This window comes from Rissa tridactyla, chromosome 4 (genome assembly GCF_028500815.1).
Source record: "Rissa tridactyla isolate bRisTri1 chromosome 4, bRisTri1.patW.cur.20221130, whole genome shotgun sequence".
NCBI lineage: Eukaryota > Metazoa > Chordata > Aves > Charadriiformes > Laridae > Rissa > Rissa tridactyla.
In genome coordinates, this window is record NC_071469.1 from 30,585,913 (window position 1) to 30,612,165 (window position 26,253).

A 26,253-nucleotide genomic window follows, 5' to 3' on the forward strand; every position below is an offset into this window, starting at 1 on the left:
GAATGAGTATTCGGTTCATAGGAGCTGACGAAAGCTAGTCCAAAGTAAAAACCAACCAAAAAAACCACCCTGAACCCCTAACAAAAAACACTCCTGCCAAACATGTTAATGTGGATGTCAGGGGCTGAGAACTATTTCATACTCCAGATCAATTCCTATTTGTTCACACTACTTGCTAATACAGACATAATCAATCACAAAGTTGCAATTGTGAACATTCAAGAAATGGCAAGTGGGTAAAAGCAAGGAGGGAAATGAACACACAGGTCAGACATATTAACCTTTTCAGACTCCCCATGAAATGTAAATATGAGATGCAAAAATCTTGTTTGTCACCTATCAAAAGAATTTTTACACAAACTCATCTGGGTATCCAAAATAAAGTATTTTTGCAGAAAGACTTATTAGAAAGTTGCCTAAGAAAACCAGCTTTTAATATGAAACACACAGAGGGATTTATTTTTTTTTAATTTTTAAGAAAATGAGAGACATTTTATCCAACAGGTAAGCAAACTGAAATTTGATTCAATGCTCAGTACCTAACTTGAAACTGTGAATTGTTGAGTACCACGGAAAACTTACTTTATATACCTCTACAATAATTTTGGTACCTATAGAACTTACGGCATGCACAGCGAATCAGTCTCTTCAGAGGGAATACTGTTTGAATTCTGCTTGTATCACATTGGAAATTTCCTCTATGTGTTGTTGTACTGAAACAGGCAATCAATAAGTATACAAAACATTTTGTCTTGCCTTCATCCTAGGGTTTTGACATTAAATATTTAAATTAATTCTAGAAATTGGTTTGGAAGACTAAGCTGTATGAACCTAGAGCTTAGCACCATGATAGATGAGTCAAATAGCAATTAATCAAACAAGCTTGCATGCAAATTTACTGTCATTTTCAAAGTGGTGAGGAGTTTCTAGGTACTGAAGAGAAGATGAATGTTTAACTGAAAATTCATTAAAGTTGACAATTAAAGACACAAAGCTTGATCATGCCCTCAAATACTATGCAGACATGTATTTTCTGAATTCTGCACAACACACTGTTTGCAGAGGAACAACAGGTGATTTAACAATGCAAACAATGATGTGTCTCAGGGCATCATTCAGCCAAAACCTTATGGCAGTGAAAAGAAGAAAAGTAGTATCAATTAAAAATTTGCTTCAGAAGTTCAAAAAGACAAACCATAATCCGCCTCTTCAAGGAAACATTGCATTAACTTTTACATATTTACTCATACCTAGCATTCATGAATTAAATACAAAAATTTGGTATAAGACCTCCTTAGGGTAATTTCCTTCAGATCCTCCTCTCCCTCACACTAATGACCTACCAGCTGACCTGCACTACCAGCTGTGAGAAGCATTAACTCAAAAACTACAAGCCCTCATGCAACCAAAGCCTTGCTGAAGTCAAATTAAGGAGTAAGCTGCAGAATACTCACTTTCACTAGTGAAATGCTGACTCCAGTGAAATCAAAGTGAGTTTCATGCCCTACTAACAGATTTCTGCCTACAGAGAAATCACAACCTCTGATATATCAACGCAAGAGCCCAACTGACACAGATGTGTTATGTCCCCAAACCTTCTCCTGTCATGCTGTCTGAACATTGTGCCTCTCCTCAGCTTTCTAAAAGCCTTGAGAACTGAGAGTTACATACAGTCATCAAAGAAAACAGCACACCATGACGAAAGATTAAACAGGTGTTTTTCTTTTGGGGAACATTCTACCAAATCAGAAAACCCAATGTATCATGAGGATTCTGTTTGGCCAGTTCTCTAATTTTAGCCTCCAGTGGACTAAAATTCCTACTTCAGAAGAAAAAAAATACTTTATACATCTTCTGAACATAGCCAAATATTTAACTGAGTATTCCCTTGGAAAATATTCACGCTCCAGCTAGCACAAATATGTCTGAGGTAGAGAGTCAGAGCATACCTAGCTGTCTCAAAAAGAAAAGAATTATTATAATTTTTCAAGCTACGTTTGTTTTTAGAAGAAGTAAGCAGCCAAGTAGGGAAGAACCTGTCCTTTTGTGAGATGCAAAAGATTCTTGATGCTCTTCAGCTTCATTCCCAATAATTTTACTCCATGCCTCCCAACTACAGCAGTTACTGGCTCTGTTTGGCTCAGTGAAAATTCTGTAACTGATGAGATTCACTTAGTTTATTCTCAGAAGCAGTGAAGAAAACATAGATTTAACCATGTTCGGTATAACATGGACTTCCTAAAACACGGATTTAGTCAAATTTTCAAAGGGTTATCTTTATTTAGGAACACAGGAAATGAAATGTGATATTATAAAGCACCATTATAAAGCAACACAACCAAATGGAAAACTATATGGCTAATCACAACAATTACTCATATAATTTGGCTTTTTGTCATCTTACTTCAGGATCTCTTACTCAGCATTACCTCCAAAGAAGAGACATCTGTGAGGTTTATCTGAGGCCAGTGATGTGAATGCTAATAAAACTGACAACCGTTTCTCTCCAGCTCTTGTTTCTTTTCTCCCTGCAGTCACAGTGCAACATTTAATGTCAAATCTCAAATTAATTTTTTTTTTAAATTATTTTATATTTTATTCCATATCCCTATTGCTTTCTTTCTCTGTTTAACCATCCTGCTGGCAAGTAATTTCCCCATGGCCACTCATCTGCTACCTCTCAGAGAAAAGCACAGCAAATGAGGGCAACAGGAATTTGCTGTTGCCTGCCCACAGGAAACCAGCCATAAGAGTGAACCAGCATGGCCCTTAGATGCTCAAATTACAATAAACATCTCCTTTACCTTCACTTCCCTCCTCAAATAAGCCCATGACCAAAATCATCAGTACCCCACAGCAGCTGCCTGGTTCACAAACAACTGTGAATATAGTGTCCTGCATTTTCCTGTTCCCAAATATCAGTGGCAAAAGGGAAAAGGTAACAGAGGAAGCATCCTGGCACAGCAGCTAGAAGGTCACTGTCAAATGTGCTCCTGCCACCCAAGAACTCGATTGGTATCCTTAACCAGGAAGTATCAAAGGGCACCAAAACACAGAGTTTAAAACTGAACTGCTAATTTGAATTACTAAAAATAACATCCCAAGCCGGAGCTTGAGTTGCAAAGGAATCACCTCTATCCTAAGATTAGAGAGTTATGAGGCATTGTAACCAGTCACCTGACTATTCCCCAATTAGGGGCTCAAGATCTGTAAATAATTTTTTCATTTATATGTGCTTCTGTTGGTTTCACACTTCATGCAGTTCTTGGGTTTATCACTTCAGTAAGACCTGTTCACTCATGTGTGCTGAGAATGCCTTAATGCTCTGTGAATCACAGATAACACGGAGTTCTACACCTTATTTGGTGTAAAAGGAGGGAAAATGCTTGAGTAGAATGTACAAAAAAAGTTAACAAGAAGCTGGCTTGTTGTAAGCACAGACATTTGCCAGTTATTAGTCATTAGTCGAAACTGATAATGATGGGCAGTCAAGCATAGTGCTTCTCATCTTTGTTTTCAATGACGATAAACTGCTGCCTGCTGCCAAACGGTGCCTCAAAATGGAGAAAGGTACTTAAACTTCCCTTAGATGAGCAACTGGGTGCATGCCAATTTTTTACATGAACAGTCATAAGCATGTTCCTGCACAGCAGGATGTGATCAAACTATTCAAAGCTGTAAAACCAGGTTTGCTTGCCAGTTATGTTATTGCTTCAAGATCAGTGTACTACAGACGATACTTTGCCAGCCATGAAACCACTGTTTTTCCTTAACAACAAATTCTACACCTTTAATATTTAAAACTCTGTATAGAACTGACTGTTCCCAATTAAAAAAATATTTACAAAATTGAAGTTAGGACCGACAACGTATCAAACACATGTTCTCCTGAACTGTAAGCCATCACTTAGCTTTAAAAAATCACTTCCTTCAAGCTGTATCAATTAAAGGTCCCCTTTCTTCTCTAAACCAGAAGAAAAGTAATTGTAATGACTTACTTAAGTTCTCAGCTTCAGCTGCCAACCCTGTAACATATTAACATTCCTGTCCATAAGGTGTGATGTGGTTAATAGGTGGTTGCTAGTTTGAGACATTGCACTGTATTGCCTCCTGCTGGAAACCACTTTTTTTGAAGTATTTTATGAAGATCACACAATGTGACCATGCCATATGTAATCTTTATTAAATGTCTATCACTAATTGGATTACTCAAACAAGAAAGACTTTTGAATAAAGGCAGAACTGTAGTACAACCAACAGGACAAATAAGTTTTTTTCCTTGAAGAGGTTAAGACAAACCCGATCATTACAGAGAAGAAACTGGTGTTCTATTTCTCACAACAGTCAGCATCTTTCTCCACTTTCCTTTCAAAGTCAGTCATAAAACAGACTCAAGGTCCCCAGTATAACACAATATCTGTTCACTAACAAGCATATCTTAGCAAATACAACCAAACAGTTGAGTTTGTTTTTTTAAGGGGGTTGATACAGGAGAAGATGGATGTCAATGTTTAGCCATGCTTTAGTTGTTTGTTTTTTATTCACTTGAAAATACATACTAAAAGTAGTATCAAATATTTGAGTTTATACCATTTTATTTGTTTTTGCACATACAAAAAGTAGTTTGCATATTTGCTCAGCAATCTAGTGAATGATCTAAGATTACATACACAGCTCAATATAGTGATAGAAGTGCCTCTATCTGCTTCGTAGTAAGAAGTAACATTCATGTTTGAAATCTCAAAAAAATATGCTGTTCTTGGGTGTTACGGCTCAAAAGAAACATTTTCATGACCTTTCCAAGACATGGACAGTGCTCTTGATTTTTTTTAAGAATAAAAAATTTATTCAAGTAAAATTCAAATAGAAGAATCGCAACTAGCTAACCGTTGTCAAGTATGCTGCAACAGCAGTCCAGTTAAACGCAACTTAATACTATGACTACGAGAACAAGTATTGCAAAACTGCATTTCAAAGACTCATTGAAAGTAATCTGTATTTCTTTGGTCATAGGAAATGCACAGTTTATAGAATGTCCATTCTCTAGGAATGTAACCTACTTGAAATCGACGCAATGTGTTGGAGCTGTGAAGACTTTTGAGTTATTGTTTCTTACCGCTAGGTACTACTTATGTTCACTGAGTTCAATTGTCAAATTCCAGGCTATTGTGAAGAAAACCATAAAGAAGGATAACAGGTGCAGTTTCATTAAATACAGTCAAGTCCCAACCCTTATTATTGTATATGCAGTTCTCTGTCATATGGAACTGGTTATGGTGGTCACTCAAATGGCATTGCTGTCTCCAGCACCATACAACAGCAATCAGGAGCAGTGCAACATGGTGTTCACACAATGTGTCATGAAGCATTTAGTTTCCATTGCCCAATTACCTCTGAACTTTAAAAATGCCTTTTCCAGAGGATAGTCACTGCATGTTAATGGTTTACTCTATTTACACTTTGTCTCAGCCCCTTCTCATCAATGCCCTCCCCCATATTTGATGTCACCTCCACCAAAAAGAAAAAGATTTTAACTTCCAGATGTTATGAATGTCTGAGGCAACCTCAGGTCTTACTTCCAATAATTTGCATTTGTTATGCTAAGCATATACATCCGCTGAATTATATCTAGTCCCTTTGTGGTCTAATGTAGGAATCCCTCTCCTACTGTTCTTGCTGTTAGCACTGTAATAACTACTGCTACTGCAATGTTAACAAAAGACTACTAATAATTCCAGTACAGTACGAATTCCCAAGGAATCATCAAGTGAGAAACGCAGGTTGAAATGGTAGCTTCAATTCCAAGGACCTATTTTCTAGATTCAAGAGTTACAGCCATAAAAGCATCGCGTATGTGAAAACACAACACATGATCAATAGAGTTCTATTAATAATAATTAATTTCAAACAATGTTATTATAAATTGTAAATGGTATCACGGCAGTACAGCTTAATACCAAATATTTAAATTTTCATTTGGAGCGGATTTATTATTTTATTCATTTATTTTTTCAGCTGCACTGTGTACTTAACATTAACTGTACTTTTTGCTGACAGGCCTAAAGATGGCTTTGTTAGTTGTAGCACTTGAACCATTACTATATATAATAATTATCTTTATTAATTTCCAAGCTGATTACTTGGAAAAGATTACTACTTAAACAGGCAGATTAAAAATCAATTCAGTTAAAATGTATATTAAAATGCCATACAATGACATTCTTCTGACATTCATAAAAGTTTCATGGTCCAAGTATTCCTGAAAGTCCCCTTCAACAAAGAGGCAAAAACTGACAAAACAAAAATAAAAATATCAATAGATCCTTCTCTTTTGCTGAAAGCTTCTTTCTTATAAGCTGCTCACTTTTAAATGCCCTGTGCAAAGAAAAATGAACATAAAATTTTGGCAGGACTGTTGGATGTTTCCCAATAGCTACGCTGCTCCTCATTATTATAAAAGCAAAAGAAAGTAGGCTGAAAAAGCAAAGTTCCAACATTAACATCTTTCAACATTAACATCCCTTGCAGTGCATCCTGGGTAGACACACAAAATAGTTTAAGCACCAGGCAGATGGGGCTTTCAAGGTTAAAGTAGGAGAGAACGCAAAAACAACGACTGCGAAAAAGTGAAAATTACATGGTGTGTAGAAGAGACTCTTTTACCAGGAATCTCCTCAATACAGCATAAATCCAATCAACATTATCAATACCACTCAAGATCACAAACCTGACTTTAAATCTAATAGAAATTAGTTAGATGTGGGCTAACTTTGGCAAGTTACATTAAAAATATAAATTTTCAATATTGGAAAAGTCAGATGAAATTTCTCGCCTGGGATGAATAATGAGGAGTTTCATTCAGTCTAAAATCTTGTTTTCCCAGGAGATATATCCCCTACTTGTAAGACTTCTCCCTACAGCCTGTTCCTATTGAGCTAAATCTAGGTTTAAATCCAGGCAAGAAAACCGTGAGGAAAACCAAAACAACAGAAAAACTCTTCCACAAGATGAGAAAAGTAAGGCAACTCTCTTCATGGTGAAGAGATTGAAGACAATATTGTTCTTTGAAAATAGGAAATTGCAAGGAATGAGTATCTGAGTAGAAAAAGGACCCCAGCTTCTTTCAAGTCATGTCGCAGAAGTGAAAGACTTTGAGTCAAGGACCACATGCTGATTTTTATCTCCTGAATGTAAAGCAGCAAAGGGATGAATTGCTTGCATTGTTGCATGTGGTACCCTTTAATGTATATTTTTGCTACTTATAATCCTTTACAAATCCTTGAGTCCCAGTTAACTGTTATCCAATGCATTATACCAATACAGCATACTGCAAAACGAAGCCCTTAATAGCCTTTTTTGTTGGTCAATACACTGAAAACTATTTTGTTTTAAAAAAGGAGACAAATAGTGATCAGGTGCAAAAAATACAAAAATACCTTTTCTCATGAAATGCATTGATGTCTTTTCAATGGGCACTGCTACCACGAAGAAACAGTTGATCATTAATCAGCCATTTACTACAAGGCCTCTCTGAGATTTTCAACAGAGAAAAGGAAACAAAATAATTTTGTTCCCCAAAAGCAAAGAAAAAAAAAAAGAAAGAAAAAAAGAAAAAAGAAAGTTGGTATTGATTGATTATATACTTGTAGTGACTTACTTGAGACAAAGCAGCATCCCGTTGTTCTATTACTGCATTCATTTCCTCAGCTATTATTTTCTTTTTACGTTCTTTGGTCCTGTGTATTCGATTCAGAATTATAGCTCCATTCTTCAGTATATCTATCCCTGTGTCTGCATTGTTTATTCTGTTCAGTAATTCCTGTAATGTCTACCAACAGCATTATATGTTAGTCAGACATGAAGTTTTAATATATTTTATTTAATATAGGGTTTTAATTAATAGGCACATGTGAATTGTAAATTGACTGAGTGAAGTTATTGAATTTTCATATTGCAGCAAAGATGTACATTATTAGTGTGTCAATTCTTCTTTTTCCCACATCTTAGTTCTTGAAACCCACTCAATTGAACTTAAGCCTCTAAGATATAAGACTGACATCAAGAAATCTCCTCAGAGAATGGCTTACCATGTCATTTTCTTCAGGGTTAATATTTTCTAGCCTAGAAAAAAGGGACACAGAAAGCCTGATCAGTAGCATTTCCTTAGTGCAGCAAAATGAGTTCGCTTTTTAAATCTTTAGAACCTCAAGTAATTTCATTCTACTAGTCTTTAGAGTCAACCATGACACTGAACATATTAAAGTGCCACCTGCTCGACTCCATCTTTCAATAATGCTCCATATCTTCAGCACTGACTTCAGACTGTTAAGTTATTAATGTTTACTGCTATATATGACTACAAGGATCAATTGTTCATATGTGCTTAGATGAAGAAAGTTCCCCAGCGATAGAAATGACTGATGCTCTTATTTTATTTATTTCTGGGCTTACAACTTTTACCTGACATTATATTTTTGTTGTTTTTACTGCATCCCAAATGAAACAGGACAGGACTTCTGTGGAGGGTTGTTTTTTTTTTTCCCCCCCATTTTAAAGTAATTCTTCTTCCACCACTCTCTTCCAAAATGAGGAAAAAAATCCTACTTCAAGTTTCCTTAAAAATATTTTGATTTTATATCTTGCATAAAATAGCAGGCTAATTCAATTCTCTGCGAGGGCCCTATTTAATTCTGGAACACCCCCCTCACACACACTTTCCCCCCTTTTTAGTTCAACAGACCTTATATTGACCTGTCAAATATAAAGCTAATACAAGGAATTTAGTCATACAGCATTGAACACTGTCTGTGCAAAAGCAGTGAGTGATAGCACAAAAATCTAATAAATGGGATTGTATGCATTTTATCTTACTTAAGGTTAGTTATAGGACAGCACATTATTTAAAACACCTATGTATATTTTGAAACAGAAGAGACCTCTCTTCTGGAAAAATGAGCATATTTAAGTTACCTTACCACTCCATTGCTACTTACTTAATGGTGACTTGTACTAAAAGTAGATCTGTCACTAGCATATGATATTTTAAAAGATACATATAGTATCATTTAACATCTACTAAACAGCTACACACATTTTTTAAACAGTGCTCTGACAGGTGCTGCTCTGAAGCCAAGACTATAGCTAGCAAACATCACAGAGCGCTTGACAGCACGAGCACCTTTTACATTAAAGCATTAGTTTTACTAGATAACATTAGATAAGACATAGGAAATCAAATGGTACAGAAATTAATTCTTTAAACAAACTAGAAATAATTCAGAATGTACTATCAGTGTACAACGACTGGTATATTTATATGGAATTCATAAGCAATAACTACTCCAATGTATCCAATCAGCATCAGAACTAAACAAAACAAAACAAAGGCTAACCTTTGCTGGGTTTGACTTGTATTCACAAAGTAACACAAATCATAAAATAACGAACATATTAAAAGTCCAAATTCTCAGAACTGTCTCCTTGACTCGTCTCCTTGTAGAGTTCCTGCTTTAGGTTTTTACATTGCTCTAAGTGCCACTTCATGTGGGACTTAAAAACGGATCACCGGCTAGTTTGTATTCACAATGAAAGGAACGGTATTTGTCAAAGTAAATTGGCAGGACTGACCTGGCTTCTCCAGAGGACTTCTACTCTGCTAAAAGTGTGGGTCAACAAAATCACCCAGCCAACCAACAGGCTGGGTAAGCAAGACACCTTAGGGAAAAACGGGGGTGGGAAAAATAACAGGAACTTCTACAATAAGTGTAGCTTTTCAGGATACTACTGGCACATGGGATCTGTCTGTAGGTGCATATACATCTCCTTAGGTGAGAGGACTTTTTAAAAAGAAGCATCCAGAGCCGTGTATTTGCCCTGCTGCCTCTCCCTGTGCTGTTGCACAGGCAATAAGTGACCCTTAGATCCCTCATGATCCAAGGATTCCTCTTTCCCCCAGTTCTACACACGTTCTGCTTCTGTAACCCCTAGGGCTGAGAGGACTGAAAGAATTTTGGTTGTTACAGTTAACTAATGACAACAGAATTGTTCCAGCTGCTAATCTAAAGAAAGCACGAAAGTGCTTGATAAAGGTTGGCAGGCTGTTCAATATTACCCTCTTGTAAAGATCTCTGATTGGAGTAAGTCCAAAGCAGATGGAAGGAGTGACCTGTGCTTTAAAACTTGATGAGTGTGGCACAAGTAGCCAACGTTCTTTAAAAAAATCCAAACCCCTATGTACTCCCCGTCTGAGGCAGAGAACTTGACCTTTTGAACAACTAGCATCAGGAAGAATATATTAAGTGTGGTAGTTTGAAAAGTTCAGAGATTTCAGAAGAAGCTCCAAAATTAAATAATATAAACAAAGTCCCTCATGGCTCATCCCAACATCTCTGCTCCTTCCAAAGGATTAGTGAAGTGGTAAGGTGAACTGCAACAAAATTTCCGTTCAGCCACAGTAATAAACTACTTAGAATAAAGAGGCTGAGAAAAGTAATTTCCTAATGGGGTTGACTCTGCTTCTGAGAATGAAGCATCTCAATTTGACTCTTTCTCAGTCACAGTCCTGGCTTATTTCTCCAATTGCAAAATGCCAGACATCCAGGCAGATATAGAAATGCATGTCTTGTCACCTCAGCTGAGATGTTACCACAGCTAGTAAAGATGCCCAATGTTCTGAAAAGCCTGAGTGCTGGAGCCAGGCAGGAATCTTGGCTCCATTCAACCATTTCTTGTTTGCAATGTGTATGGCTGCATGAATAAGCACCCTGTAAGCTTAGAATAAGTGGACCAGAAGAAGAACAGCTGAGCCTGATGGAGGCAATCCTGCTGTCTTGGTTCTGTGATGCCCAAAGGTTTCAAAAACAGCAAAGAACTTGTTCCAAAAAAACCCAAACAAACAAAAAAAAAACCACACACCCCACCCCCAACCTAATAATTGCAACAGGAAATGTTTCTCTGTACCATACCATTGCTCTTTTGGGAAAGAAATATCACATTATCTAGAAGGTGCTGTCACATAGAGGACTGATATGGGTAAGGGAAGAGCTGTGGTCAGCCTGACCTTGGCCAGGTTGTACACATGGATGTAGTCACTGTGGGCTGAGGTAATACTGAATATAAATTGATGGAACAGAGCAAGGCATTTTTGAAGTTTCTTACATTGTCTGATATGGCTTAAGACATTCCTTAGTATTATAACTTGCAAACTGTGGTTGACAGCAACAACAATTGCTATTCTCTATACGATAGCAATAAGGTTGCTATCAGTCAAGAAAGTTACTGACCCTCTCCTTGGAACAAGTACCTTTTTTGTCATTACCAGGGTGTCCAGTGCCTTCTGCTATGACATGTTTTGGGGAAGGTAGTATGTATGTTCTCCAAGAAATGGAGTTTCTTCTCTTGTCTTGTCCTTATGCTTAAAACTGAGTTGGTCTTCCAGTACACGAGTGAAGCAGGCAGAAGAGGTTGACGGGAAAACAAGTGATGGTGTTCTGAGGGATTCATGCGTACCAAGACCTGCCACATGCTTGTCTATGGGTTCCACTGCAGAAAATGCAACAATATGCCTCATACGTGCTTAATTACCTGTGATTTCTTCCAGAAACCCAAAAGTCATTGATTGGGTCTGTCGACCAGAATAATTAATTTGCTGCAGGACTTGAGTGCCTTAATCCCAAAGATCTTGAGTTTTTGCTAACAGTTTATACACAGTTTCATTTGATTTTGGGGCCACACAAAACTTTCTTGCTTTCTTTATTCTTGGAACATACAAAATTAGAAGAGTGACAGGAGAAATTGGAAAGACTGGAGTAAGGCTCACAGTTATGATGCCTCTTAGGGGAATGTGAAGCACACTTGTAATTTCCTCAGAGACTGCTGCTCAAAGCAAGATTTCAGATGCACGTACACCTAGAATGGGCTCTGGAGAGACATTGACTCTATCAAACTGTGCACTAATTCTTGTGGGAATGGAATCCCCTAATCTTGTTGTTGAGTCATACTTACAGGCTGTGACAAACTCTAGCAACTTCTAAATTCCACAGAGTAATGGTGCACAAACTATGCAGATTACAGAAATTTATTTAGATAACATTCTCTGGCCTTACCTACAAAAATACCCAAAAGACTGGTTTCTGCCATAAAGAGGAAAGAGTGTTCTTATTAGAATCATTATTTCAAACATAATTGCCTGCCATTTAGTTAACTAACAACTGCACCTATTCAGTGTCCTACCATGAAAAACTTCTCTGTTTGCTTTGTATTTCTCTTGGTAGAAAAATAGGAGAAATTTCTCAGTCACTCTAGACCTTGGGGACTACCATAGATGGCAACCAACATGATCACAACTCAGATGGAGAAGAATTACATGGAGAGGCAAATCGTAGCTTCAAAGCTACCTATATCACAAAGTGAGGAAAGAAACTGTTCTTAATCTTCCTCTCCTGACTTAAGAGTTTTGTTTAACATGAGATTGCCTATTTCTGTTGTGTTAACATGGCATACATAAAACTCTGTGAAGTATTAATTATATCCTTATTGCCTTACAAACTGCTCCTACACTAAAGATAAGAAAAACCCCATATATTTTTACTACATCACCCACATCATTAGTCGAAATTTTGCTGAAGAAAATGTCTAGTGGGCTTAAGGGCTTGATTGATTTCCTATACATTACAACTTCTGACTGACATTCTGGTACTCCATGTCAAAAGATCCCTATAAAATGTCACATTCGTCTTATTTGTCCCCGAATAAATCAATACCAAAGCTTTTGATTATATTTTTAATTTTTGTGATTAAAATTATTCACCTCACTCTCAGTCTCTAGAGAAAAATACAGTCTTATAGGACAGCTAATAAATTAACTCATGGCACAGTAAGACTAGCACAAACCTAGCACTTCATCATAGAGAAGTTTGTACTAAGTTATCCTACAAAACTACCGTTGAGCAGTTTACGACAGTCACAGACCGACACAACAACCTTTTTGCACAGGGCAGGAAATGTATACTTACTCTTTGAGAGACTCTTCTAAACGCTGGACCCATAGAAATGCTTCATCTCTCTCTTCATTGGCTAACCTAAGCCTTGCCATGACAGCCTCATCACGTTCCCGTTGAGCAGAATAAACTTCTTCCACCAAAGCTGCAAAAGTAACCAGTGTGTTTAACAAATAAGTTTGTCAGGGAAATACACTATTAGATGCACTTACATGGGGCCTTTGCCAGCATCTCCTAAAATCAACATTTCTCCACTGACTTCGGATTACTCTGGATAAGCTCTATATTACTCTTCAGACACAACACTAAATTGCTGTTGATTGCTAAAATGAATACTTTAAGGAATGAAATAAAGCTATGTTTTCAAATTCACCCCTGTATAATCAAACAGGGCAAGGAAGGGATTTGCTTTGCATTCTGAATTCTTGCTTAATGGAAAAGTAATTCTTAAAGCTCAGAATCATATGAGACACTAGTAGGTTTCTTCTAGGACATAGAGTTAAAAGTAACGATCCATTAAAACTACTTCTACCATCACACTGCTTCCTATCAAGGTGGCGCACTGATATTAAACATTAAAAATTATAATATTTTCATATGTTTCTGGTATCGCAAGAGTGGCACAACTGGCATCTCTCTTTCTCTGCCAAGCCTTTACTTTATTGTGTAATATACTGTTATATTATCTGTTACGGCATACATGGACCTTGGAGCATTAGGTGCCAATAAACTAAGATTTACTGTCTATCCTTGGGAGCAAACTAACACCTTCAAGTCATTCCTCATCCTGAGCTTACATTTTCTTCCTGCCTCTCCCCTGTCAATATGTCTAACACCATCTCTGGCACACCGCCAGAATCCTTACCTCGACCCTGCCTCCACTAAAATCTTTATTCATACTTTCATCATTTCCCTCTGCAATACTGCAAATCTCTCCTCACAGTCATCATAAAACCCTGCAGTCAAAACGCCTAGGGACTTTCAGGGATGCCATAGCAAGACTGCTATCACTCCAAGACAGAGGTCTATATCCTCTTCCATTGTCACAGGCACCTCCAAAAACTCAACTGAGGTCTGTAGGTTCCAGGATTCTCCATGCTCCCCTTCTAGTCTGCCAAGCTGGTGCTCAGCCACAGTCTCCTAACACCATACTACAGTCTCTTGCAAATTTTGGCATTTTTTTTTCTCAAGAACCTTCTTTATTAATCCATTGCTGCTGGGCTTTCTTACCCCCTTTAGAACTCTGCTCCTCTCTGAACCACTGCTCAAGTCATTAAGATCTCAAAGAAAGGCTTCCTCTTAACTTTAAGCTAGAGCTCTTATCCCTTCCATTCTTGCCTCAATTGAACTCAACTTTGTTGCCTTTATAGGTTAAATTACTCTTAGTTCACCTTTGTACATTATTGTATGAAAACTCCACAGTGTAACATAAAACACTTAATGGTTCTTCACAGAATGGAACAATAGGCACATAGCAGTATGTTTTGGTAGCAGCTAAATTGCTGGCACAAAATACATATTATCAGTACCGAAGAAAAACCCAAACACCCCAACCAACTGAAATACAAAAAGTGGTAAATTTCAGCACAGTTTACAAGCAGCTCAGACAACCAGGGAGGTAAGATGAGTGACAAGACTAATAGAAAAAGAATGCGGAGAGATTAATTAGGATGATGTTCAAGGTAGGAAAGCAATCCTCTTGTCCTCAAGCTGGGGAGAAGAGCGTCACTGAGGAGTAAGGAAGCATTTTTTGCAGGTCTAGCAAAAGGTTACACGGTAACAGCGGACTGGACGAAAGAAGACAGGGATAGTCTAAATGTCATTTCTGGGAGTGCAGACCCCCCTTTCACAAAAATCTGCAGAGGAACTGCAAGCCTAGTCATTAGGCCAGAAACATAACTAGTTGTGTCCCAACAAGAAACAACAAAAGAAGATATTCAACATCAGAAGCACAAATCTTGAAACGTACGGAAAACTAAACAAACACTGATTTAATTATCTTCTATTCGAGTATTTACTTGTCCACAGGAATAGTGTCTTTTTTTCTTGAAGCTCTATTTACCCTGTTTGCAACAAGGAAGCTTTACTTGATTTGGAACGGAAAAAATAAAGCATGAGTAAAGCAGCCGCAAAACTGCATACACACAGAGTACTAGTCAGGAATAAGTTTGCAGCACTTGCAGAGGATGAATGTGATATCTGCAAAGGTAGGGGGCTCAGCAAGAACAAATCACACGGAGTGGGCTGTGCATTTCAGCTCACCAGGCTTCCACTTGGTTGGTGAGATCTGTGATAGCAGGGAAAGTTGTGCCTCAGCATTGACTGCCAGGGCAAATGACAATAAAACTTCTATGTCCCGGCTGGATCTGGAATACACGAGCAGTTTAATTATGTGTAGTAATTATTACCTATCTATACCCTAATATATTTGTTTACAATAGTTCTTCCAGTAAATCATGACAGTTTATCTAGCATCATGCAAGAGACACTGCACAGAGAACCCTTTCCACAAAGCTGCAAGTGGAAACATGCAATTTTCATAATGAAAACAATTGCTGGAATGAATAGAAAGCTGCCTGAAATAACTGAAGATTTGGCACTTATTGTTTTTCTAGGGTTAATTAGGTTCCAGATTAGTTAACTTCTTTGAGTGCATCCCTTCTTCTGCCAGACCCTATGGCGTCACCACCTTAGCATGGAACCCCACAATTTGCTGACTGCTACAGTGGATCTTGAGTGTGCAATTACACTTAGAGGGACTGTGTTTTTGTATGTCCAGTTCCCTGTCTGAGGAACTATAACCAGTGGCAACGACAACTATACAGGCTTTTTAAAACCAGATCGTTGCTTATTTGTGCTTAAACCAAAGTAACGTGTATATATAACAGTATGAAAACATTCAGAAAAAACTTAAACATCCTGTTTATCTCAAATATTACCTGCCCTGATAGCAGCCCAGAGCCTGATTACATTGAACAGTGAACCCTTCTCCCACCCAAAGACGCATTAGAAAATACTGTCTTTTAACTATTATATTTAACTATTTAACTATTAACCAAATACCTGAAAAAAAATTTATACTTTTTCCATATCAATTACAGGTGTTTGGCTTTTGCTTCCATGTCTTATAAGTAATATTGCAAGTTAATTTTTTCATATTAAAACAGATTAGGGAGAGTGTAGAAAATCCTGTATGATGCTTGCATGGTAATCTAAGTTTATAAAAAAAAAAAAAAAAAAAGAAAAAAAAGATACTTAACTACATGGCATTTCAATACCATGTAGCAATACTGCCAGTGATCACAAGAAATGACCAATTTAAAAAATATTTGAACTCCTCATCTAGCTCGTTTTAATGGTCTACAGAAGGCTAACTCATCTGACTCCTTTACCAGCCAAAACTTCAGCTGAATTTAGGTTAGCCATTTCTGTTATCCAATGCCTATACATTTCTGACTATTTAATATTTTGCAAATTCTTTTTTTTTTAATGCTATATGGAATAGCATAACAGTTACACAATTGCAGGTAGTCCAAACTATGATGTTGTTAACAGCAATGTTCACCATTCACATTAAACTATGGATGAGTCACAAGTAAAAGTTCAGGATGATAAGGATCACTAGATTCTTCAAATAAGCCAACTACAATACATACACCTTTGGGTTGCAATGCAGCAGCAAATCTAAACATTTTGTGTCATGTTTAGGAAAGTATGTGAAGTATAAACTGTCCAATCAGAAGTCTATGACAGACAGTAACATAAACATCCTCCATATTAAAAAGAATGTCCAGATTATCATCCCTATGCTTCTTGAAAATGCCAGGCAAAAATTAATTGAGAGTAACAAGTCAGGCTCCTGAGTCCCATTCAAGGTATGGCATATCCAGCAAAATACGAGCCCCGTACTGGCACACTGACTTGATGCCTGATCCAATGAAAAAAGGGATCCAGCTACTTAGTCACCAACTGCTCTGGTCGACACCACAAGGTTTTTCTTGGAGACCTTCCAATGGCACACCAACCAACCCTATCCTGTTTATCTTGAGGCCTGACCAACAAGAAACACAAATTCTTATAGAACTCATGTTTCAAGCAAGAAAATGACACACAAAAATGAAGTATGAATAGTCAAGTATTAAGCAAAAATGAATTGTGTCATTTACTAATTCATATACATATAATGACATTCAAGAGTTAAAATATCTAAATCCCATAGTGCTAAATTAAGAAAAAAGGATTATTTTCCCATGCTTGCAAACTGTGTAATATATACAAATGTGACATTATTATTTAGTTGCATAAACTTTATTTGCTTTAGAATAATTTAATAACATCTTTCTCCTTGTAACTAAAACCCTGCACACTCTAAAAGAGCTCTTTATTTTAAAGGAATCATTATGCTAAACTCATCAATTCTAAAACATTTTTAGTTTTTAGTAAAGAAAACAATTGTAAACAGAGAGCTTTTGTAAGGTAGATAGCTATTACAAAGTTCACTTAGAAAATCAATATAGCATTTTAGCTGGAATTTGCTCATTAAACACCCACAGCTCTAATGCAAATTATGATGGAATGAATAAAGCAAATACATATGCTTCTTTCTTTTTATTAAATGTAAAATCTACTGTTAATTGCATCTGGTATGTCATATAAACTTTTCTCCTTAACTATTAAATGGAAGCTTTTACAAAAGTCATTAGAGATTCTCTTTCTTTGACTTGTATAAATTTCAATATTTGTTCAGTAAAGGTTCACAGCAGTTAAATTACATTAACAAATATTATTAGCTACTATGTAAGCCAACTAAGTAAAATACTTATATTGCAGGTAAAACAAATCAATGGGTGTTTACAATAATATTTGGATATGTCCATTTTTAAACAAGCTTATCAAATATCATGTAATTCTTAGTCAAATGAGAGAGACTCAAAGTAGATTTTTTCTTCCCAAATACTCAAATTTGTTTAGTAAGCTAATTGTTTTCTAATATGGGCAAAAGTAAATATGAAGAAGATGAACCATACTGAGTATGAGTTTACTGAGTCAAAGCAGTGTACATATTTTCTTAGTTGAACCTGATTCTTTTGGCAAACCTATCTTCTACACTTTTTGAACTACCTTTAAAATACAGCAGTAGTGGTAAGGTGTTTTGGAAATCATTCTAGTTTAAACAGTGGTTCATGATTTTCCAAACAACAGAACTTTGGGGGAAGGGAGGGAAGCATGGTTCCCAGGAAAAAAGTTTGTTTGCTGATTTCCTAGAGGTCATCTGTGTAAATACAAAAACTGAATAGGAGAGGCAAGGAAGAAGAAATTGTTAGGACTTAAAACATCCATGGCAGCAGAAATCACTTCACGTTACTCATTAAAAAATGTAAGATCCAGTACACAGGCCAGATCTTATAACAAAAAGATAAGATCACTACCCACACTGTTATCTCAGGAGATGCAGTAAATATTATAACACTATAACAATTGACTTTCAAAATAAGTGAGTTTTACAGGAATAATAACAATATTTTGGACTTTGCAAGGTGTTTTACATTAACAGATGTGATGAAATACTGCTTTTGGCTTTGGATTATGTGGAAAAAAAAGTAATCCAACAAATAGCACAATTAAAATTCTGCTAATTGTTTTTGTAACAAGCACCAATTATAGTGATCAGGTACTTCCAAGAAAAAGAAATGGTGATAAAGTTTTTCTTTTAATAACAACGTATTGTTGCAGAAGTTTTGCAGTTTAAGATTTAGTATTCAAGATCAGTGGTTGCTGAACAATAAGTGACTTGAAATTTTCTTTGGCATTGACTCTGGTACATTCAAGGTAATTTTACTGGTTACTCGCACCATTACAGCAACAAGAAATACAAATGAGATAATGTTTTCACAAAAAAGGCTCTGAGCATCTTAAATACTCAAGAATTGACTGAAATAATGATTAATAACTCAAAAAATTTTGATACATGATTCCACTTCTGTTTCATATAGGTATACAGCTCTAATATAGGAGTGAATGTTGAACTCATGAGAAAAATGAAACAAAGAATATTTTCTGTTTTCTGCCTTTTGGAGATGTATATTAGTCTGAAGGAAAAGTAGAAACATGAAAGAACTTGCTTGGCCAGGTCATACTTCGAATTCAAAATTCCTGTAATGAGCTTCTTGTTTATCCTGCTCAGTTGCTCCCCCGAAAAAACTGTCAGCTGAAACTTATCCTACAGACAGGTTTAATTGAAGCTTTTTAGGGATTTTTATTGTGCTTTCACTTTGGATTTCTGAGTAGCAGCTACACAAATGTGAGGAATTCAGGATGTATACTGGGAAAAGAGGTGCAATGACTACCTGCCTTTTCATTTTCGTCAGTCCTGACATTCCTGTCCACTATTGCTGGGGCTCTGTCTGTCTAATCACAGGAGGACTTGGACACAATCCTTGCCATTTCCAGATGGGCCGCTATTATTAAATTTTATTTATCCATATGGATATATGCTTGATCTTCTTACAGAAATACAAATATGTATGTATTTGTTATCCAGTCAATTTTAGAAGTCAAAATCCTCTGCAATGTCTTTCTACTAGATTTAATGACTGTGCTCACAGTTCTTAAATAAGCCACTCTTATCGTAGCCAAATAAAAAAAAAAAACACCCCAAATTTACTGCATTGCTATGAAAGCCTTTAAAATGTGTCATTAATTGGTCTCTGTGCATACATGTTACAAAATGCAGATAATCCCTAGAAATGTTCAAAGCCTAAGGCCCTTATGCAGTTCTCATTCAGGTTAATGGCAAACTACCATGAGCTCCAGGGCTGACTGTCAACTTAAAAATAGCGCTGAAATGTTCTATTACTAAACAGACAACTTAATTTCCTAGCTCTTTTTTTGAAAGCTATCATTCATTTACTTTCAGTTATGACCTATAGCTGAAAAATAAAAGCAAAATAGTGATAAGAAGATCAGGAAAACTACTTAAGTGTTTTCACTGTTCCGTACCAGGAATTATAGGCTATAAGTCATTTACACCTAAATGTGATTTTATAGATAAAGCAATCTGAACAAACACTGATAGAACACAGTGACTTCTTTATTGCTTTGTACTTGTTGGATGTATTTAGTGCATAGCATTCATCTGCTCCTACATTTCCAATGCTATAAACAGCGCTCTTAATAAAAGGCTAAAGTTGCTTAGTGGCAGCTCTGCATAGGGTTTTCTTTGTGTACTCAGATCCCAATTCAATTAAAAAAAAAATAAAGTGGGAAAGAATAGGAGAGAGTATTATACACAGACCCCAAGGCAGTTCTTGTGAAAGCCAATCCCTGTACAATACTTAAGCCTCTATTTCTAATACACTAAACACAGCTGACTTCAAAATTCAAACCATAGTGCTGTTACGCTTTTTTTGGTGAATAATTGCTGATGCCTAAATATTTACTTAAGGGGAAAAAAATATAACTGTTGCATTAAAGTTTGCAAGTTAAAATTTGTCAGGTTGAAGAAAAGTTTTTGTAATACTCCAAAAAGTAGATTATTTGCAGACCGTTTTATTCCTGAATGAAACCGAATGCTTTATAGTCGTCTAGCACCATAATGAGGAAGAGAGAAGGGCCAGACTAATCATGAAAATATGCAGAAGATACTGGCTTGCTTTTTACATACAAGCTCCACCCATAAATAGCTTAGTAATTTACATTTTAACCTATGCCAGCTCTTCGTATATTGTACTTCAAACAGCTGCACATAACATTCTGACAATCAATAATTCTGACAATCTGAAGGTAAAATTACATTCTTTCAAATTAAGCCATTAAAAATTAAGCCAAGATGTTCTCAGTCACAACACTCCCTCCTTCAGGGTTTTTTTTCTGTCCTTTAGATGGATTGTCTGCCTTCCCATACAGAGGATTCAAATCCTACAGGTATTTTCAAAATTCTGTTATTTACCAGGAAATCTTTTTGAAAAAATATTCAGGAAGTAGTTTTGCATTATGAAGCATTAATACAATAAAATCCCTAAGAACTATATAGACTATATACAAATGAATTATGCACAGAAAACTGAGTTAGTGAAGTATATGCATTACCTACTCAAACTGTAAAATATCATTCATATTTAGGTTTATAAACACAAGGGTTGGGAACTATTGAGTTCTTTTGGCTAAAGCCCAATATTGGCCTTATTTCAGTTTAATTGGAAGAGGATCTTGAATTCATCTTCTCCATGAGATATCAGGAACCCGGATTTCTGTTTGTACCAAAGGTTAATAAGAAATGTGTCTGCAAAAGTCAAACAGCATTAAATACCAAAAACTGATTATTATTCTGCAGGAGTTGTTCTGTCATTCATAATCTCTCCATGCTCCAACCTTCCACAGCTAATCTTTAATGGATGACATGCAAGAAAGAAAAATAACATCTAAAAAGGGACTCTAAAGTGAGCTTTGAAGAAATGGAAAATACTTTTCTTCTGTGCTGGAAGTTATTGCCACCCAAAGTTTATTACTGGCAAGATTACTTATTTCCTCTTCCTTTATGGGATATTAAATCAAACTAACTCTAAGCTAATAGCCACTTGGATATTTGTGTTCACTTTTGCTATTAAAACTATTGCATATGCATTCAGTAATTATTTTTCAAGTTAATTGTGGAAACTTCAAATAATGTTCATGAACATTTGCATACCATATTCAAGAATTCCAAAATACCACAAATGTTAATTCTCAACATTTTTGTAAAAACAAACCTGAAAAAAGGAACTTCATTGTAGGTATATTGCCGTAGTTTCCAAGAGACTGAAAGCTGTATAACATATACAACAGTATTAAAAGTACTGCTTTCCCCTTTTTCCACACTATATTTCCCATCATTACCCTGGTCTTTCAGAGAGCATCTGCAGAACGGTCATAGAGTTGTCAGGCATTAAAGGTAGTGTGCAACACCTAACAGACCTAGCAGGGCTGGACTCAATCAGCTGACTGATTTTAAAATGTATTAAGTTTTAGTAACACTATTATTAGATATTGTCAAAACCCCCCCACAGAATAGCCTTTGCTAAAGAAAGATGTAACAAGAAATATTTTCTATTGTATTTTCCTTCAGAATTATTCTTAGTCCCAATATATAACACTGTGATAGCAACAAAAATATTACAAGAGCTGAGGCTCTGACGCCAACTACGGTATATCTTGTTGCAGTAATGGTGGGAGTTACTGTGAGAAGACTAGGGCTTTAATATTTTTTCCATTTAGAGAGGCTACCACTATGCTCTACAATTCTCACACTCAACCAGCTCTTTTCCTCTAAAACTTCCTATATACCCCTGTATAATTCTTTTGTTAGGTAAAAATGAAGTCATCTACTATGTCCATCCAAAGCGAGATCTGTTCTCTCTGCTAGTTCTTTTGAAGACTTACTCCTTTGCAATGCCTCCATCCTTATCTTCCAGTCTGTCCTCAGAAGATGTGTGCTCCTTCTCCCTTTCCCCTCCCACAGACTGCACCCATTCCATTTTCTGTTTTGCAGTCCCACATTTCAAGAGTTGCCTATTCTTCACGCCTAGTTCACATGTTGTGTTCCCCTTTTTCTTTAGTTTCCTAGTTTCAGTTCCTTCACGATGTGCTCTTCCTTGATTTTCCTGATGTTGCCTCCGCCTCTGTTCTTATTCTCTTCATGATGGGGACTGAAACCCACGCTACCTTCAGACATTGGCTTATAATGAGAGGATATCCAACAGAAGAACAATGAAGAAACAGTAAGATCCTGTGGCAACGATAGTCTCTAATGCTTAAAAGCCTGCAACCAAAACTGAGAATTACCTGATTTTCCTTAGCCATAGACACCTGACACAGAGATAGGGACCCAAGGAAGTTCTAAAATTCATTTTCCAGGTCTGTAAAATTTAAAAATAAACACCTTCTGAATATAAGTTATTTACTGCACACAATATTGAACATTCTCTTCCATCATGTGGAATTTATAAAAGCAGTCTCATTAATTTCTTTGAAACACTTCTGCCTTAACTCTACTATTTCTTATTCTCTGATGAAGCATTTAATAAATTTACACTTTTCCTCTTCACTTCTTCATGTGAACAAAGTGAAAATTATAAAGCAGCAAGCTTTGTGCTATTTGTTTCTGAAGATTGTGGTAGCTTCATTTTAAAATGGCCTTTGTCTTTAGTTTTTCTGTTCTTTCCATGGGACTTGTTTAGGTAAAACCCATCAATTAGAGGGTTACATTTCAAAACGGAATTGTAGTATTCCTCAAAGTTGATAACATTTCTGATGTTTTTTTCAATACAATTTTGTGGAGTCATTTTCTTATCATAAAGTCAGTACTAAGTAATAATAAAAATGCAAACACCCATATTTACAAGCTTCACTCTACCATGTGTTATACACTGCAGTAATTAAACATTAACTAGCAACACAAAATCACAACAGCATGTGTTCTCCTTTCCTCAAAGGACTTAACACAAGGAAAAAAAAGTTTTTCCTTAAACACACTGAGTTGTCTTTATTAGGTTCTGCCTGTCCATTAGAACTCTCCCCAAGGCTTTTATGAGAAAGACACACATAGACCTCCAAAACTTTGGTTCACATCATTCCAAAGTTCAAAACATTTATCCAAACTCGGCAACATTCTTAGAACAGTGAGACAGGAAGCAAAAAAACCATGAAATATTAACAATGCTTCCTTTTTGCAAACAGCTAAAGTAGTAAGGAGCCTCTTGCCCTCTCTCTCTGCATTTAAAGGATTTTATACTTCCTGAACTTATAAAAGGAGAAAAAAGGGTATTTTTTTAAAGGTCATCCTTATTACACATTGTAGCTCTCATTAAAATTTGGTTTATTATTCCTTTTAAAATGGAATAACTACGTTACTTATTATAACCATATTCATGAGATACTGTTTTGAGGAGAATATTATGCATAGGCCATAATTAGAAGCTTTAAACAGTAACACAGGAAAAAATAATTTACTAACAAATATTTCAACTGTATCCATAAAAATGAAACTAACCAAGGTTTTGACACACCTTCTGACACACATTTCTTTCCAGTTTTTAACAAGCAATGAACACCTATGTCAGAGAGCGTATTTCTCTATTGTAGGTACAGAGGTAAAACACTGTGCAAATATCTAGGAACAAACACAAAACTTGGGATCCAACCCAAACAATTTGCATTAGCTTTCGGCTGCTGGATATAACTGTGATTCGCAGTGTGGGTTTTCTTTCTTCTGAAAATAAAAGCAAGCATTTTATGTAAACTGAAATAAGAATAAAATTATGCCTGTATTTCCATTTGTTTCGTAATATGTAGATTAGATTTGCTTTTCCCTTCCTCCACCACAGAAAATCTAGGAACTCTCTCTTCCATCTATAATATACACAGAATACTGTATTCTCAGGAGTTTGATGTTAAGTGGAAAGTCAGCCATCTGTTTCTTCAGCTGGAGAGTTTATTTTCTGCTCCGTTTTCCTGAAGACAGTTACTCCTATCATCTGTACCATTGGCTTGAGGTCAGGTATTAGTACTTTTAATACTATATGAAGCGTTGTGGTCTCTGAGGACACAATTTTTCCTAGCTTACACTTTATTTATGAAGAAATGATTCGATGAATTTATAAAAGTAGTCCCATTAATTTCTTTGAAACACTTGGAGAAAAACCTCAGAGTATTTTTCATCCACTGGATACACTGCACATACTACTTTACAAATAAGAAAAATACTCAGATTCATGACTTTAGAAATTTCCAACACCACAGAATACAAACTGTCTCCACTTTACCCAAAGAACAATTAACAACAAATACAAGCATGCATTCACTTTCAACTGTAAACTTAAAAACCTTTCATTTTGTGAATTTGTATAAACTTCATTCACTGGAGACACACCATCATCACACAAAAATTCATTAACTACCAAAAGAACAGATTTTTCAAGAAAAGTGCGGGTCTCTAGTTGAGGTGAATGTGTGACTATCTCCATACACGGCGAGGGGGTAGTATTGCTCTGAACGAGCTAAAACAATAAGTGGTATTTGAACTGCTGGTTGAAAGGTAGAGGCACTGGTAATCATTATTTCCCCTTGTTTGTTCAGGACCTTCCAACAAAACAAACAACCTTTTTGTGATTGGATTGACATGGTGTTAACAATGCATTTAATGCCCAAATCAGTATGAATACAGGTAAAGCTCCTGCTAATACCAGTACCAGGATGTTAAAGCCACCTATTTTCTAAGCAACTCTAAACAGCCACACATAAAAAAAAAGTCAAATCTTCCCTCCTTTAGCAAATAAAGCTAACATTCACTAGGCCACGTCATATAGCGACCGCGGGTACTGTATGAGCCATACAGCCATCTGTCAAACGCTTGCCTACAGTACCTGCAATCTTTTCTGCAATCTTAGCTTCTGTAGCTCTCTCTTGCAGTTCTAAGTCCAGTTTTATTGTCTTCAGCTCCTTGTCCCTTTCAGACAGCTTATCTTGAAGCTGAATTGAACAAATGGACAGTGAGATTCTTATCTAGCTGAAACAGTTAATCAACTATTTTAACCACAACAAATTTTTAAATAATAGTGTCTTACCCCCAAAATACAAACAATAAGCAATACAACAGAAGTTCAGTTAATTATATGTATTTATTTAAAGGACAAATGTTAAAATTATCTATTTTATCATCTGCCCTATCCTGCTCCACTAGACAAGCAGCAATGTGCGCACCATCATTTGTATTTGGGATTCTCTTCTTCAGGTATCACCAGCTGTGGACCTTCTCGCTAAGGAAGTTCAGAATTACATGGAACATAATGCAGGTGGCGTGCCTGCATGAATAGCCTGTTTCCTACCAAGAGTGCTGACATCACAGCCTGAAGATCCTGTGGTGTAAATGCATAATTTTTCATGTGCATCACCAGCCAGAAAACTGGTATTCTTTCACATGTTGAGGCCTTTCTTTTAACTGGGAATTCACCAAATCTGTTCTGGGACAGATATCTGAGCTTGCCATTGAATATTCAATGACACTTCATGGAAAGACTATAGACTTTTCTGTGGCTTAGGTGCATGCAGCTGCTACTAATGCTAGAAGCAATGCAGTGTGCAAGTAGGATGGAATTTTCTTCCCCTCAACAAAGAGAAGGTATCAGGGCACATTCGTCATCTGGATCACATGCACAGAAGCACAAGCTCCAGATTCTGTTCATGAAATCCCAGCCTTGATTTTGGTCCTCTTTGGTTTTCA

At 36.4% G+C, this 26,253-nt stretch overlaps 1 protein-coding gene across 14 annotated transcripts in view; it reads right to left on the bottom strand.

The window, feature by feature from the left end:
- The window catches only part of MIPOL1 (mirror-image polydactyly 1), a 195,513-nt gene that overhangs the window by 115,899 nt on the left and 53,361 nt on the right, over window positions 1-26,253 (bottom strand). For all 14 annotated transcript variants that reach the window (XR_008466249.1, XM_054200347.1, XM_054200344.1 and 11 more), the window contains 4 exons: window positions 25,397-25,502; window positions 13,014-13,143; window positions 8,088-8,121; window positions 7,658-7,828 (listed from right to left, as the gene is read on the bottom strand). Coding sequence is in view for 13 of the 14 variants with exons in the window: in XM_054200347.1 (XP_054056322.1) it covers window positions 7,658-7,828; window positions 8,088-8,121; window positions 13,014-13,143; window positions 25,397-25,502 (441 nt within the window). In the remaining variant the exon portion in view is untranslated. The remainder of the gene's footprint in view (window positions 1-7,657; window positions 7,829-8,087; window positions 8,122-13,013; window positions 13,144-25,396; window positions 25,503-26,253) is intronic.